Raw genomic sequence first — 17873 nt, 5'->3', positions numbered from 1 at the left:
GTTGAGTGTATTTAAGGGATGGTCCATTAAAGATAATCATAAAGTCTTTCATTGGATCAGGTGGTTTCAATTCCTTGCTGAAGCGTGACAAGGAGTAGGGTCGCTTCCTCAACCTCATAGGTTTAGTCTGGGCCATTTGTTTCCTTCCATGAGCTAAAAACGCCTACGTGCAAGCAAATGATCGAAATAAAATTGTACCATATGTTAGTCCCAAAATGATATAGTTTGTGTGTTTTGCCAGAGTTATGTCCCTCTCACACTTTGTAAAATCTTGTGGCCACTCTAGAGGCTAAAGTTATCATTTGGTTGACTTTAGATTTATACAGTGTTTATGTTCATGAGATGAAGAAGCCTGCTGATTTTCAGAGATTTCTGATAATTACTGCCAGAGTAATGACTCTTAATCACTTTGAAAAATCTTATGAACACTTCAGAGGCTAAAGCTATCATTCGAATGACTTTAAATTTATACACAGGGTTTTTAAGGTATTGAGATGAAGAACCCTTTAATTGGCTCTTGATGATTTTGAATAATTTTGTGGATGCTTTTAAGAGATTAAGAGAGAGAAAGAGAGAAATGGGGTTTAACGTCCACTCGACACAAACTAGGTCATTTCAAGACTAACACATGGATCAATTTTATTTCAATGATTCGCTTGCATGTAGGGGTCTTTAGCAGTGGGAGGAAATCGGAGAACCCGGAGAAAACTCACGAGACTGGACAAGCGACCCTTCTCCTTGTCAAGTACAACCTAGGAATCGAAACCACGCCAGTTGACCATTCAGCCATCAAACCACCCTTTAGAGGTTAATGTTGTCATCTGTTTGATTTTAAATTTATACACTGCATTTGTATTCATGAGATGAGGAAGCCTATTGATTTCCAATAATTACTGCCAAGGTATTTACCCATGAGAACTTTAAACAATCATGTCTTTATTTTTATACACATGGTTTATGTTCATAAAATGAAGAAGTCTAGAATTACTTTCAGAGTTATTACCCTTGATCAATTTTCAAAATCTTGTGGACCCTCTAGTGTGTAAAGTTATTTTTGGATTTATTTTAAATGCATACACAGTGTTTATGTGATGGAAAATGTTATTTGTAAACAGTTTTAGATAACTCGAACAGCTAAATTAATCATTGTTACTGGTATCTGTTTTGTATAATAAATATTAGCATCTTGAAGAACTCGAAACGTTTGCTAACTAGAAGATCTGGGATTTTATCCTGGTGTTGGGCGAGAAATTTCCCTGGCATTTTTCAGCATAGTTTCCCTTTGTCAGTAGTGCAGTACAGAGGGCTTGGCAGGGAACTGCATTTGTGAATTTGACTTCTTTATTTTAACAATTCTAGTTGTTGAAGGACATGAATTCTGTATTCTTCTCAACATCAACCAACAGGTTCTTCGATCACGGACACCAAATGATTAAGGTGTATCAAGGGATCTAACAATGACTGTGTATTTGACTTCTTTAATTCAACAATACAGGAACAAACATTAAAAATCATTACATGTATAACAACCAATACAACACACAGGAAAATAATATATCATATTGTAGTCATTACATGTATAACAATCAATACAACTCACAGGAACATAACATGTCATAACTGATAGTAGTCATTGTCCCATGAACTCGTTCTGTCTTGTGCAGCCGTCTCTCGATAAGCTTGTCTGAGTTATGATTCTACCTGAGATCATTTATAAACGGTCAAGGTGTTATCAACAACCTTATTAGTATTTAACAGCCATTTACAAGGTTATAATAAATATATATCAGTAGTTGTACATGTATGTGACAAGTAGTAGGGTCACCTGTCCAACCTTGTAGGTTTTCTCCGGGTCCTCTGGTTTGCTCCCACTGCTAAAGACCCCTAAGCGCAAGCGAATTATTGAAATAAAAATTAAACCATATGTTAGTCCTGAAATGACCTAGGTTGTGTCGAGTAGACGTTAAACCCCATTTCTCTCTCTCTCTCTCTCTCTCTCTCTCTCTCTCTTTTCCTTCTCATGTGAGGTTTTTTCGTCTCCTTGGGTTTATTAATACTTGGGTCCTCTGGTTTCCTCCCACTGCTAAAGAACCCTAAGCGCAAGCGAATTATTGAAATAAAATTTAATCATATGTTAGTCACAAAATGACCTAGTCTGTGTCGAGTGGGCGTTAAACCCCATTTCTCTCTCTCTCTCTCTCTCTCTCTCTCTCTCTCTCTCTCTCATATATTAGTAGCCTTCATTTAACGGCAATCATATATTATCTTATACACAACTACAAAACACTAAAAATAAAAACAGTCTTGAACATACATTATTCAAGAGCTAAATCTGGCTATTGCCTGAAATGTTACACAAACTATTAATTAGACTTTTATTAACATGACAAGACCATAATCACCTCTTGATGCCATTGGATATCTCAGATATTAAGTAGATTAGAACGGTTCAGCCATATTTTGATTTAATTTAAAAATGAAGCTTAGCTTCGAACAACCAGTACAGTGGTTGCAATTAATGCACATATCTTGTCAAACCTTCAAAGGCTATATCTTCGCTCGCTGTTTGAATGGAATGTTCAATATATTCATTTTACATTATCTATTTTCGAACTATTTAATCTTGCTATAATAGCAAGAATGGTTAGCTCTTTATCTAAATCTTACATAATGTATCTATAATTATAATGTATCTATAATTATAATTCTGTCAAATAAGATTTGATAAATTAAAATCGATGCTTACATATTTCACTCCATTAAAAGTAGATTCATGCCATTCTCTGCTGCGTAATAGATTTTAATGGACATCTTAAATATTATTTTTAAAGGTTATTTTGATTTAGTGAAAGCAATATATAATAACAGACAGCTTAAATATTGTTAAACAAAGTCTTCAAACGATTTTATATATAGGAAACAGATCGTAAAAGCTAAATATATATAAGATGGTATGTTTTTATTTGAGTAAGTTATAAGAGAAACAGGTGCTTTCTGTAAACTAGGTTACAGGTTTTTTATTTTCTAGTTTAATTATTAATCAATAGTCTAACTTGGTGAAATTAATACTAACTAAATACATTATAATATTGCTGAGTGTACACAGAGTGAGGTTTATATTAGTAACTGTTAAACATACATTATGCAAGAGCTAAATCTGTCAATTGCAGGTGTAATTATCAGTTAGACATTATTTAACGTATCCAGGCCATAATCAACTCTTGATGGCATTGGTTTTCTCTGATATTAAATAGATTACAACAGTTCAGCCATATTTTGATTTAATCTTAAAATGGAGGAGCGAGACTTAGCTTCAAACAACCAGTACGGTGGTTGAAATTATTGCACATGTCTTGTCAAACCTTCCAAGGGTAATACCTTCGCTCACAATAGAGTAATTAGAATGAAATTTTCAAATCAATCATTTTACATTATCTATTTTCGAACTATTATACATGTAGCAAGAATGGCTAGCTCTTTATCTAAATCTTAAATAATGTATCTTTAAGAAGAAAAAAGTTCTGTTTAAAAGCTAGACTATTAAAAACTTGTGTGATTTGTTGATTTATTTGGACTAAAAACATATTGAAACCAATTAATCTATCTTCAAGTATCTCAAAACATTGTATTCACGACGAAATGCCCCAAGCTCTAAAAAATCTATTTAAATAAGCTATTTTTTGTCACGTGACATTGGTGGTCACGGAAACTAGCCAAGCCGATTAAAGATGATGCTGTCTTTAAACACTGTCCATTTACTATAAATATTGAAGCCTATGTAAATTCTGGAATTGTCCCCTGCCCACTCAGTCCTTCACGTTTAAGGGGAGCTTTTGCTCCTGCTCTTCTCGACGCACGTCGGCTTTCCTTCGAAGGAGTCATTAAAGACTCCTGCAAATTAGCTAAATCGCTCTCCTAAATATTGAGATTAATAAACTACTTTCAGTTTTTGTTTACTTTTAAACTGCATATATTCAAGGTATCAAGAGCTTTTTATGGCTCCCGCGCAATTTTATAAACATGAAGGACTGCCCACTTCTTTTTCCGTAGTTTAGTCTCAGAATCTGTTGTATGTTTAGGTCTCTCACTTTTTCCACATCTGCTCGCCATCATGTTTGTCAATATATACATTAAGCGCTCCCTAATGCAAAGAGGTCAGACAATCTGCGCATGCAACCTTGGACGTCACTTGAGCAGACAGCCCTAATCTTCAGACTGATAATTAATGACAGCCTCAAATTTTTTTCCTGTATGCACTCCATGGGTGTTTTTCATGGATTCCAGTATTTTTCTAGTAAGATTGGATATTTCTACTTTCCAAAATTGCCATCATAATTTATTTGGAAAAAACACACCCGATAAATACTTTTGAGGGAATGCATCTTTGAATATCAATATTTTAAGAATATTTCAAAGACTCTTGTGGATGCAGTTTTTAACTTGTAAATCTTGATCATAGAGTTACTTCTAATTTTACTGCTGATTCTGGTCGTGCATTTTTCACAGCTTATTCTATTCTATAATGTGCTCAAATGAAAATCATTCTCACACTTTATCCAATACTCTTACAATTTAGATTAAAATTAATTTGGAAAAAACAAATTATTTAATTATTTTTTGCATCACTACTCAGGCAATTCTCCCGCGAAGAGAAAACATTACTTGTGTAAAATTTTTTGAATCCTTTAGAAAAGAATTTACATTTGTTGTAAACGTCAAAAAAAAAACAGAAGCGTTATGCAACGTGTGCAATACTAAAATCAATATAGCTTCTGGTGACATATTGATTTACGACGACAAGTAAAATCGGAAAAGCATAATAGAATTGGCAAAGCTGTTGATTCCAGCGATGTAATATCTTTTGCCAATTTTATGAGAACACAAGACAAGACTAGACTTGAGTGTTTATATAAATAAAGTGCTAATATCAAGTATTAATAAACCCAAGGAGACGAAAAAAACCTCACATGAGAAGGAAAAGAGAGAGAGAAAAATGGGGTTTAACGTCCACTCAACACAAACTAGGTCATTTCGGGACTAACATGGTTTAATTTTTATTTCAATAATTCGCTTGATTGTAGGGGTCTTTAGCAGTGGGAGGAAACCGGAGGACCCGGAGAAAACCCAAGAGGTTGGACAGGCGACCCTACTCCTTGTCATGTACAACCGGGGAATCGAAACCCTGTCAGTTGACTCAATGACAGACCGTATGATACAGTACAGCGCACACATGCTAACCATTCGGCCATCCAACCCCCCGAGAAGGTAAAGAAGGGCGGAAGAATCCCTATAACATGCCAGTTTGGATCTCAGTGATGCAGACGTGGTAGAGAGAGAGAGAGAAAAAAAAATGGGGTTTAACGTCCACTCAACACAACTAGGTCATTTCGGGACTAACATATGGTTTAATTTTATTTCAATAATTCGCTTGTGCATAGGGGTCTTTAGCAGTGGGAGGAAACCGGAGGACCCGGAGAAAACCCATGAGGTTGGACAGGCGACCCTACTCCTTGTCAGACGTGGTAGAACAGGAACCATTCCTTGTTAATAAATCATAATAAAAAAGTTCCCCGGCAACAAACTTTCCACTTGTCAAGTTTGTTGCCGGAGGACTTTTTATTATGGTCTAGTATTTATGATGAATAAAAATGATGTTATTTGATGAATAAAAAAATCTCCTGGAATCTCCTGTTTTTTCATTGCTGGGTTCCTGTTTTTTTCGTACCTGGTGTTTGACACGTCTGATCAATAACGTATGTAAATGTGTCTGCAGACGTACAAATGTCATTTTAACTCCGTAAAACATTGTATAATATTATTTTGAAATTATTGTTTAGATGTATCTGCAGACATATTGGTATCATTTTAAAGATACTTTCCCAGATAGGTATTTATCGGGTGGTTATTTCCAATAAAATAATGGTAATTTTGGTATATATGGAAAGGAGAATCATCCAATCTTACTAGTAAAGTACTGGATTCCCCGAAAAACACTCATGGAGTGCATACAGGACAAAAATGTAAGGTTTTCCTTACCAGCACCCCGACGATTAGTGATGTCTGCTTGGGAAGATTGTCTAATCACCCAGCGTTAGTGAGCGCTTGATGTATATGTTAATAAACTTGATGAAACTTGGGCATTGGATAATCCTAGAATTTGTTGGGCTTTGATATTTATGATAAATAGTCAACTATTAAAGACAACATCATCTTGTATATGCAATGAATTCTCCTCTGGCTTCGCACCCGTTGCTGGGTACCAAGTCAGCTAAGTCACGTGACACATACATGATCTCTTTTGATCAATTGTTTATAGCAGGGGTATTCCCTGACAATTACAATGTTTTGAGAGTGATTTTAAGCAAAATTATGATAAATTAATTAGTTTGAATATGTTTTTAGTTCAAATATAAAATCAAAACACCCAGTTTGTACATGGGAATGTATCTTTAACTCTGTATAGCACTGTATAATATTATATTGAAATTAAAATAACCGGTTATTGTTAAGATGAATAAAAAAGGTAATTAAGTAAATATTCCTAAAAGATTTACTGTAGAGTATTTAAAATTTAAACTTTTATAGCTGAATTTCCTGAACTGTATAATTATTTATGTTTTTAATGCATGAATATACAATTACAGAGAGATAGAGATGGGGTTTAACGTCCACTCGACATAAACTAGGTCATTTGGGGACTAACATATGGTTTAATTTTATTTCAATAATGCGCTTGCTCGTAGGGGTCTTTAGCAGTGGAAGGAAACAGGAGGACCCGGAGAAAACCCACGAGGTTGGACAGGTGACCCTACTCCTTGTCATATATACAATTAGAGTTTTGGAAACCCTTATTTCTACAATATTAAACTATCGAAGGGTCGTTGAAATGTTAGTTCGCAGGTCCGCATAGTATCTTTCTAGTCATAACTGAACTGCTGAACTAATACCCTACATATTGAACTGTCTGCCAGACATGTATTAAAAACAGGAAAAAAGACATAACTGTGTCGGAACTACCGATCGAATGCCCTACATATTGAACTTTCTGTTAGACATGCATTAAAAACGGAGAAAAAAACCAATCCCACAGAACAAAAGACAAAACTGTGAACCAATACCCTACATATTCAACTTTCTGCCAGACATGCATTAAAAAAAACCCACAGAAAAAAATACAGAACTGTGCCTGAACTAATAGTACGTAATACCGACATACTCAGATTTCTTCCAGACATACATTAAAAACGGAAAAAACAATCCAACAGAAAAAAGACAAAACTATGCCAGACAAAATGACAGCCACCAAATAGATTGTGTTTGTTAAAACCTGAATTTGGGCCTGACAGTGTTAGTCTGTGCCATGGAAATGAAATAAAATGAAATGGGGTTTAATGTCTTACTCCGAACTGGGCAAATATTATTATTATTATTTATTATACAAACACTTATATAGCGCTAACTTCCACATACTTGTTCAGGTGCGCATTACAATAAATACATGTATAGAAAATATAAAATCAGTAAAAAAATAATAATTATAGAAAAAATTAAAAGCCTCTTGGAATAAGAAAGTTTTAAGTTTAGATTTAAAAGTTGTTAAAGAGATACAACTGCTGATACTAAAAGGCAAGAGATTCTACTGCTTTGGTGCTTGAAACGAAAACGATCGCTCTCCATAACTTGAAAGGTTGGCTCTTTTTTCCGTTAATAAAAAGTTGTCTCTGGATGACCGTAACGTTCGAGAAGGTTTATAAATATCCAAAAGACAGGACAAGTAAAATGAAGACGGGCATACGCCATACATTGTGTTATGAGGGAAATTTTGCCCAGACAGTGTCACTAAGGCCTGCTCTTATATCGAATTCCAAGTGTCAAGGAATCTTTTATGCGCACGCCAATGTGTACACAGGACCTCGGTTTTTCCTCCCATTCGAAAGACTAGACAGCTGTCCTTGTCATTCCCTCCGTCCTGCAAGTCTGTGCCATTGGTTCCATGTCGGCTGTATATGCCAAACAAGACCGAGGCCATGGAAAATGACCAAAACTGGATCTTACCTGTCGGTCATTTTGCTCATTGGAAAAAATAGACTCTATTCTGTGACAAGATATGAAAAGTGTGTGGCAAAAAATTTCATTTTATGATTATCATATTGTCAAAATTTAATTATAGTTATTTGAATCAATATTAATTGTAGTTTAACAGTCAAATCAAAATCAGAATATTTGTTTTCAAAATCAGAGACGGGGGGTTGGATGGCCGAATGGTTAGCACGTCCGTGCTGTATCATAAGGCCTGTCATTGAGTCAACTGGCATGGTTTTGAATCCCTGCTTGTACGTGACAAGGAGTAGGTCGCCTGTCCAACCTCGTGGGTTTTCTCCGGGTCCTCCGGTTTCCTCCCATTGCTAAAGACCCCTATGCGCAAGCGAATTATTGAAATAAAAATCAAACCATATGTTAGTCCCGAAATGACCTAGTTTGTGTCGAGTGGACGTTAAACCCCATTTCTCCCTTTCTCTCTGTTTTCAAAATCAGAGACAAACATGCAAGCTCTTTACACTGTAATTGGGGTATCATTTAATCTTGTGTATTTTAGCACTAATTTCTTACACATTCATTCAATATCAAATCCTTGTTTAAAAATTTGTAAAAAATCATTTAAAATCACCAAAAATCATCTAATTTGTACCTGTGTTCAGTTTAAAGCTGACCATTCAATTTTGATAATCAGAGTCCAATTTACAAACATTTAATTTTTCAATCACTGTTAAAAAATAAACAACCCAAATGATTATTGATGTATAATGATTAATTTTTGAACACTGGTCAGAAAATTAAATACTTGTAAATTGGACACTCTTTATCAATATTAATCAGTCAGCCTTAAACTGGACCCAAGTACAAATTAGATGATTTTTGGTGATTTTAAATGGTTTTTACGAATTCTTAAACAAAGATTTGATATTAAACGAATGTGAAAGAAATTAGTGCTACATACACAAGATTAAATAATACCCAGATTATAGTGTTAATTTTTATGACTCATGTCTTGTAATAATTTAGAGTTTTTCCATTACCATTTATTACATGTTGCAACCATTTAGATCATATTTAATGTAGAATATCAAAATCATAAAGATCAAATAAAAGAATTATATAATTTGCGACATTTGTAAGTCTCTAGAAATTAAATGAACTGATGGACATTAAACCCATTTCTCTCTGTAGGATATAGTCGTTAACATTAGAATCGTGTTTTGAAGTAATTAGAGTTTTATCCATTAGGTCTACCAGTACAATGTTGAAGTATTTATATATTTATGATAGATATTAATTAGTGTGGAATATCAGAACCTTAGACTAAATAAAATAAAAGTAGGATTTTTAATTGGGTTATTAGAGACATTGACGAATACATAAAGAGATAAATATTTATGATAACCATTGATGCATTCAAGACGCAGCTGGAATTTGGGGGGGTGGGGGTGGATGGCTGAATGGTTAGTGTGTGCGCGCTGTATCATAAAGTCTGTCATTGAGTCGACTGGCGTGGTTTCGAATCCCCGCTTGTACGTGACAAGGAGTAGGGGCGCCTGTCCAACCTCGTGGGTTTTCTCTGGGTCCTCCGGTTTCCTCCCACTGCTAAAGACCCCTATGCGCAAGCGAATTATTGAAATAAAAATCAAACCATATGTTAGTCCCGAAATGACCTAGTTTGTGTCGAGTGAACGTTAAACCCCATTTCTCTCTCTCTCTCTCTCTAGCTAGAATTTGAAAAAGAACATTGTCTAGTCATTTGGTTAAGATTGAAAACGAGGTCCCATGTACACAAAGGACAGGACAGCAATTGTGCAGGACGGAGGGCCTGACAAGGACAGATGTCTAGTCGTCCAGATGGGACAAATAAAACAAGGTCTCGTGTATATATTGGAGTGCACGTAAAAGATCCCTTGGCAGTTGGAATTCGATATGAGAGTAGGCTATAGCACCGCTGTCTGGGCAAAATTTCTCTCATAGCACACTACATGGTGTATGCCCGTCTTAATTATCCCAGTCGGAGCAGAACAGTAGGATGTTAAACCCCATTTCCTTTCATTTCCTTGCCATGCCTTCCATCCTGCATCTAGCAAAAAAGACGCCAAGCTGAAAAATCCAGGAGAACTTTGATGGCCGTCCCATGGATTGAACTCGGATCCTCCTGGCTAGTTGAACAAGTGCCTTACTAAGTACGAAGCTACTGTGGCTCAGGTTTATATGAAAATGAAATGAAATTAAATGGGGTTTAACGTCCTACTGTTCTGCTCCTATACTGGGCTAATGAAGACGGGCATAAGCCATACAGTATGCTATGAGGGAAATTTTGCCCGGACAGCGGCACTATCGCCTACTCTTGTCTTATTTCGAATTCCAACTGCCAAGGGATCTTTTACGTGAATTCTAATGTATACGTGGGACCTCGGTTTTTCGTATCATCCGAAGGACTAGACAGTTGTCCTCGTCAGGCCCTGCATTCTGCACCGCTGACCAGGTTCATATGAAAATGATAGATTTTTTTGTAATAGTCATGTCTCGTTAATCAGTACTGGTTAATTTGAAAATGGTAGGTTTTTTGTTTGTAATCGTCGTGTCTCTTTAATCACTACAGGTTAATATGAATCTGTTATTGATTTTATAAATTTAAACATGTTTTATATATTATTGTATTACCATATATATCAAATTATTATTACACTATAACCATAGTTATATATTACAATATATATCAAATTACTGCATCCAGTTGTTAAACTTTCTGTATTCTCACCACAAATATTTACATGAAAAAAAAGTATGTTTAATGAAACATATGAATATTTGTTAAATTAATTTTATTCTGATAACATTTTTTTTATTTCCGCATCCAGTTATTAAACTCTCCGCATTCTCGCCACAAATATTTACATGAAAAAACAAAGTATGTTTAATGAAACATATGAATATTTGTTAATATTTGTTATTCCGACACATTTTTTTTTATTTCCGCTAAACTTAGTTGACTGTAGTATTAGTGAAAAGGTTATATCTAGCATGTTCAGGACAGAGGGCCTGATAAGAGACAATGTATAGTTGTTCAGATCGGATAAAAAACTGGGGTCCCATGTACATATTAGCGTGCACGTAAAAGAACCCTTGGCATTTGGAATTTGATATAGAGAGAGAGAAATAGGTTGAACATCCACTCAACACAAACTAGGTCATTTTGGGACTAACATATGGTTCAATTTTATTTCAATAATTCGCTTGCGCATAGGGGTCTTTAGCAGTGCGTGGAAACGTGAGGACCCGGTTGGACAGGCGACACTGCTGCTTGTCACGTACAACCGGGGAATTGAAACCACGCCAGTTGACTTAGTGACAAACCTTATGATACAGCACGCACATGCTAACCATTCAGCCATCCAACCCCTGATATAAGAGCCGGCCATAGCACTATTGTCCGAGCATAATTTCTGTCATACCACACTGTATGGAATTCGAAATAGGAGTAGGCCGTAGCACCTCTGTCCGGGCAAAATTTCTCACAGTATACTGAATGGACCTCTTATTGTGATGAATTGTTTATCTCATTTTATTTGCTATATCAGCGCAGGCCTTAGGTTATTTCAGACTCTGTGTAAATGTGGAGTCTACTGTACTGGCCCCCATGTCAAATTGTTTATCAATGCAACATATGTATATTTGCAACATGTATATCAGCACTTGCCTTAGGATATTTCGAACTCTGTGGCATAGTATACTGTACAGGACCCCCACCCCCCATTGTAAGACATGTCAAATTATTGATATCATTTTATTTTTCTATATCAGTGCAAGCCTTAGGTTAATTCTGAGTCAGAACATAATACATATATACTGTGTACAGGCCCCCTGTGACACCTGTCAAACTCTTGATCTCATTTTATTTGCTATATCAGAGAGGCCTTAAAGGAGCTAAATCGCTAACATTTGGGACCTAGAAATTCACAAAAGTGGGTCGCAACGCATATAATACTGTAATATGAATGTATATAAACTGATTTACATTTAATGGTTTCCGTTTTTACTCCAATTTCAAATCAGTTATGTTCGGCGAAATAAGTCAGCAATCTCAATCGAGTGCAAATTTCTAGTGTCTAGTTATTCTAGTCTACGTAACTCCATTTGATTTGGTGCAATGTGTCTAGCCTCGTCCCTTGAGTCTCTCAATACAACTGGGGCTGAAGCGCATTATGGTACACGATTCGTGTACCAATGATAAAAAAAATTATTTTATCTTAAATATCGGATATCAGAAGCTCATCTTTTCCCGGTAAGTTTACATCATCAATGTTGATTTAAATTGACCAATAATGCGTGTTTTCGATGTCGAGGATTTTGAGTTACGGACTTGGGTCCTTTAAATATCGGTTAATTCGGTCTGCAGTGAAAACTATACTGGCTGCCTAATGACACAAGTTAAATTGTTTATTAATACTAGTCATTGTATATTGAAGATAAGTTATATTTAATATAAATATACCCGTACCAGATGCAGAATAAAAACAATCAGTAGAATTTAACTATACAAATGCACCTGTAACAGATTGCCAACAGATCAACAGCCTTTCTCCACTTTATACTACTTATATTTCTCTCTCTCTCTCTCTCTCTCTCTCTCTCTCTATCTAATTACCCAAGTAATAATAAGTTTTGTACTGTTAACTGATCGGGGTGGGGGGGGAAGAGTCCACTTGGGCCCCCACCTGGATCTGCCACAGTTACATACCCTGTGCAACAATGCCCCTCAAACTGGCTTTATTCCTGTTTATTGAGAAAGGATTTTTACTGTATTTTCAGGCGGCAAGTTTACAGTCATGGCATGCGAGGAAATCGATACTACGATATATACAGAATATAGTATTTGATAATTTCTTCACAGTCGATAAACCAGAATATAAACAACAAATACAAGAATTATTGTTTAATTTAATCTGTGATGAACAATTAGAGGTAAGCAGATACTCTATGTTATCACTTTAATGGGCGTCCTTAGGGAAGGAATTCCCAAAAGGCATCGTTTGTAAAAACTTTGTTCCACGTGACTTATTGATGGTAAGAGAACTGTATTTCGACGTATCAAGATTAAATTCCATTTTAACGACAAAACTAATATTTGTCAACGCACCAGTCCTTATTGAATGTACAGGAAAACAATATCAGAAGCCCATCTTTTCCCGATAAGATCGCAACATCAATGTGGATTTAAATTGACAAATAATTCGTGTTTTGAATGTTGAAGATATTGAGTTAGAGACTTGCCTACTTTAACGACACAAATTAACGGTTATCAACATACCAGTTCGTAAGGTAAACAATCAGGACACGTGGGACCAACTCCTCTATGATGTGATCTGTAAATTTTGCTCCCTTATCTCTAGAGAGGACGCCTATTATCAAATGATATAGGCTCAGCAAAAAAATGCAGAGTGTCAGAGGGGTTTGCAGGAGGATAAAAAGAGGAAAGAGGGTCTGGGATTAGAGGCAAACAGAGGTTTTATATTATCACTTTAATTGATGGCAATATGAAATCATATGTCGAGTTTGCGAAAATATTTATGGAAGTCCAAGATCATACTAAACTTGGTTTTATAACTGTTTAGTTTCTCTAGAAACAGTTATAACCCCAACACTCATTATGTAATCTAGACAGACTCTTTGAACTACACAACAGTAGAAACCCAATGGTTTTCTATCATTCTCAATAGATTTGAACAGTTTTCCAACATCGGTTTCAAACGTTAAATACAGAAACTCCTGCTAAAACAACACGACCAAATGTCAGGAAAAGAGGGGCCAGTGACAAAAAGATAGCCGAGTACCATTCATTATGAAATTCTTTGTATTAAAGCAATGAATTTCGGTATTTTTTTTTTATGATTGACGTTTTAAATGCTGGATAGTATAATGTTTTTATTGATGTGTTATTAGAAATAATGTAATGTTTTTATTGATGTGTTATTAGGTTAGAGAAATAATGTAATATTTTTATTGATGTGTTATTAGGTTAGAGAAATGGCATCTGTAACATTAAGTGGTTTATTACACTGTGGATTCCTTCAACTAGATCAAGATATGATGGTAAATATACTGTACTTTAATTACTCTTTCTATACGTTCATTAAACAAAGTAAAAAATTTTGAAGTACCCACCCATTTTATGGCCCTCACCCTGCTAGTCTGAGCAGGGGTTGGTTGGCCGACCGAATGCTCGTTGGATCAGAAGGTGTGTCATTGAGTCAACTGGCATGGTTTCGATTCCCCGGTTAAACGTGACAAGGAGTAGGGTCGCCTGTTCAACCTCGTGGGTTTGCTCTGGTCCCCCAGTTTCCTCCCACTAAAGTCCCCTACACACAAGCAAATTATTGAAATAAATTCCACACTTTTCTATTCACTTTAAATGAATGCGAGAAACCGGCAAAATGCCGACCCCAAACCCATATCCCAAGAAGTAGAGTTGCCTGCACATCACTGCTAATTATGCGCAACCTTCATATATTAAAATAAAATTGTATCATATGCTAGTCCCAAAATATCCTACTTTGGGTTGAGGGGATGTTAAACCCCCATCTTTCTTTTGTGTCTGTGTTCATGTTTTGTCATCTAATTTTAGGGTCATTTTGAATGTTAAACCCCATCTCTCTTTTGTATATGTGTTTATGTTTTTGTCATCTAATTTTAGGGTCATTTTGAACAGTTAAGAAGAATTAAAGTTAAGAAACGTAAATTAACACAAGCGTTGCCGTTAGATACGCTAATAAAACGCCATGCCGGTGTTCTTGGACTCAGTGCCTGTGTACAGGCGTATCCCTACGATGTTCCAGAATTTGTTCCACAGATTCTTATGGATTTATCTGTTCATGTTAATGATCCTCAACCAATCCAGGTAGGAAATATTTCTGTGAATATCTTATTAAAATCTTTTTGAAAAATCTAAATATATTTTTGGTCATAAATTGAAGAAACTATTTTAAATTATAAAATTAGTACGAACATAAAAGAATGCAGTAATTCGGTGTTGCTGTGATTTAGATGAAGTATTGAGGAAATAGTTTTAGCATTGTAGATGGTCTACTGTCTATGTAAGTCATGGGTTTCACCTCAGGCTTGTATGTGACAAGGAATTAGTTTTCTGAGGGTTATCATGTTTCTTCCACTGCTAAAAGGGGGATGGCTGAGCTTGTGGGTGTTGTATCATAACGTCTGTCTTTGAGTCAGCTGGCATGGTTTCTATTCCCCGCCCGGTTGTACATGACAAGGAGTAGGGTCGTCTATCCAACCTCGTGGGTTTTCTCCGGGTCTCGGGTTTCCTCCCACTGCTAAAGACCCCTAGCCCTCAAGCAATCCAGGTATATTTTTGATAGATAAGCTTTAGCCATGAATTGTAGAAACTATTTTAAAATATAATATTAGTACTAACATAAAATTAACGCAGGACTTGTTAGTGACAGGATGGAAGACATTGAGTAAATCTAGATATTAAACTACCGGTTTTGTGTACCGTAAATGTTCTGCTGTCTATGTAAGTCATGGGTTTCACCTCACGCCTGTATGTGACAAAGAATTAGTTTTCTGAGGTTTATTATGTTTTCTCCCACTGCTAATAACTGCTGTACTAGGGTTAGGGCAAGGCATGTCAATAGTGAAATGATTCTGATTCCAGCTAACAGTAAAGTTTTAGTTTTCTGATTCCAGCTAACAGTAAAGTTGTTCTGATTCCAGCTAATAGTGAAGTTGTTCTGATTCCAGCTAAAAGTAAGGTTGTTCTGATTCCAGCTAATAGTGAAGTTGTTCTGATTCCAGCTAACAGTAAAGTTGTTAGTTTTATGATTCTAGCTAACAGTAAAGACTGAATTTGTTATATTTTTTATTCCAGCTAACCGTGAAGAAGACGTTATCTGATTTTAGACGAACACATCATGATAATTGGTTAGATCATAAACAGATGTTTACTGATGATCAGTTGGTTGTTTTAACAGATTTATTAATATCACCTAATTATTATGCATGATCTACTACTTGCTGGTTCAAGGGTAATGGTAAGTATTGTACCTATTACATATAGTCATTCGGATGGGACAAAAACTGAGGTCTGGTGTAATTATTATGCATTATCTTCTACCTGCTGATTCAAGGGTAGTGGTATGTATTGTGCTTATTACATTTAGTTGTTCGGATGGGACGAAAAACCGAGGTCCTGTGTACACATTGGTGTGTACATAAAAAAACCTGTGGCAGTTGGAATTCGATATAAGAGTAGGTTGTAACGCAGCTGTCCGGGCAAAATTGCCCTCATAGCACACTGTATGGTTATCACATCTTCATTAGCCCAGTTCGGAGTAAAACAGTAGGACATTAAACACCATTTCATTTCATTTCGACCTCTTGTCAGTCGGTGTAGAACAGTAGTCTAAACCCCATTTCATTTCATTTTATTTCATTTTTTTTACCTGATATCTTCCCTAATACTAATATATGTAAAAAAAATGGGTGTGCCGCAACGAGATAGTACTGGTAGTTGAGCATTAGGACTGTCATCTCTCAACTAGAATGGTTTAAAGCGTGCGCTGTAGATCATCAGGTCTGTCATTGAGTCAGGTGGTTTGGTTTTGATTACACGGAGTAAGGTCGCCTGTCCAACCTCATGTGTTTTCTCCGGGTCCTCCGGTTTCCTCCCACCGCTAAAGACCCCTACATGCACTCCGAGAAAGTTCCTTGGGATTTTCCCAGCCTTTTGTTTGCTTTTGACTGTGGTGCAGAAAAATGGGGTGTAACATCCAGTCGGCACAAACCTCATGGGTTTTCTCCGGGTCCTCCAGTTTCCTCACGCAGCTAAAAGACCCTTATGTGTAAGCAAATTATTGAAATAAAATTGAACCATATGTTAGTCCCAAAATGACCTAGTTTATGTCAAGTGGATGTTAAACACCATCTCTCTATCTGTCTCTCTTACTCCACTCAGCCAATACATGCTGGTAACATGTGTAGATAAGGGCTGTGGGTGTGTTTTTATTTTTGTCTGTAATCAGTCAGTATTAGGAGAGCTATCAATAGAAGGATGGTATAATAAGGTATTATCAGACAGCGATTATCTTATTACATCATACATCACTTCAGATAATAACCAGATAATATTAACTATTATCAGCTAAAAAAAATAACTGTTATCATGTAACTTTTATCATGTATTTAAGCACTGAGATGACATATAGCACTGAGATGACATATAACATGCACAGTTCTATTCTTAAAGGGAGTGTCTGCCATCGGGTTGGTACATGTACCCAAAATAAATGATCAGAGGCAGGTTTTGATTAAAACACCGAGTCAATACCAAAGCAGTGCTATCATGTTGCTCGATATTCACTTGATATTCAGTCTTGTCAAACCATCGCGATCTCAGCATTGTAGTTAGCTGTCCGAGGCAATGCAAACATGTTACTCGATATTCACTCAGTAAATTATGGAACGCCATACTTTCAATGGCCTACACCACATGAACTTGAAGATCTGACCAGCGCGATAGGTCACGTCAGAGGTCATACGAGCGGCTTTTAACCCTATGACGTCAGACATTTGATTAACCAATCAGCATTGATGTTACTAGTGGATTACCCACAGTTCCAAGCAAAACACGCCTAAAGCTCGCCATAACAGACCGTTTCATTGGGTAATACCTCACACTATTCAGAACACGTCAATGATAACACCTCTTCCAGATCCTAGTGTAGTAAAGACAAGTGAAACGAAATTTTGAACTATAAAAACGAAACGAAGTAGGATCTGTGTTGTAATCAGATTGATATAATACCAGCCCA

The 17873-nt window shown here is 36.1% G+C and overlaps 1 protein-coding gene across 1 annotated transcript in view; it reads left to right on the top strand.

Annotated features, from left to right (window-relative positions):
• The window catches only part of LOC126822479 (proteasome activator complex subunit 4A), a 34488-nt gene that overhangs the window by 11641 nt on the left and 4974 nt on the right, over positions 1–17873 (top strand). Inside the window, exons 12-15 of the mRNA XM_050551402.2 lie at positions 12856–13008; positions 14062–14136; positions 14738–14941; positions 15932–16094. Of these exons, the coding sequence (XP_050407359.1) occupies positions 12856–13008; positions 14062–14136; positions 14738–14941; positions 15932–16066 (567 nt within the window). The 3' untranslated portion in view covers positions 16067–16094. The remainder of the gene's footprint in view (positions 1–12855; positions 13009–14061; positions 14137–14737; positions 14942–15931; positions 16095–17873) is intronic.

This window comes from Patella vulgata, chromosome 5 (assembly GCF_932274485.2).
Source record: "Patella vulgata chromosome 5, xgPatVulg1.2, whole genome shotgun sequence".
NCBI lineage: Eukaryota > Metazoa > Mollusca > Gastropoda > Patellidae > Patella > Patella vulgata.
This window is presented reverse-complemented; position numbering and strand designations above follow the sequence as displayed.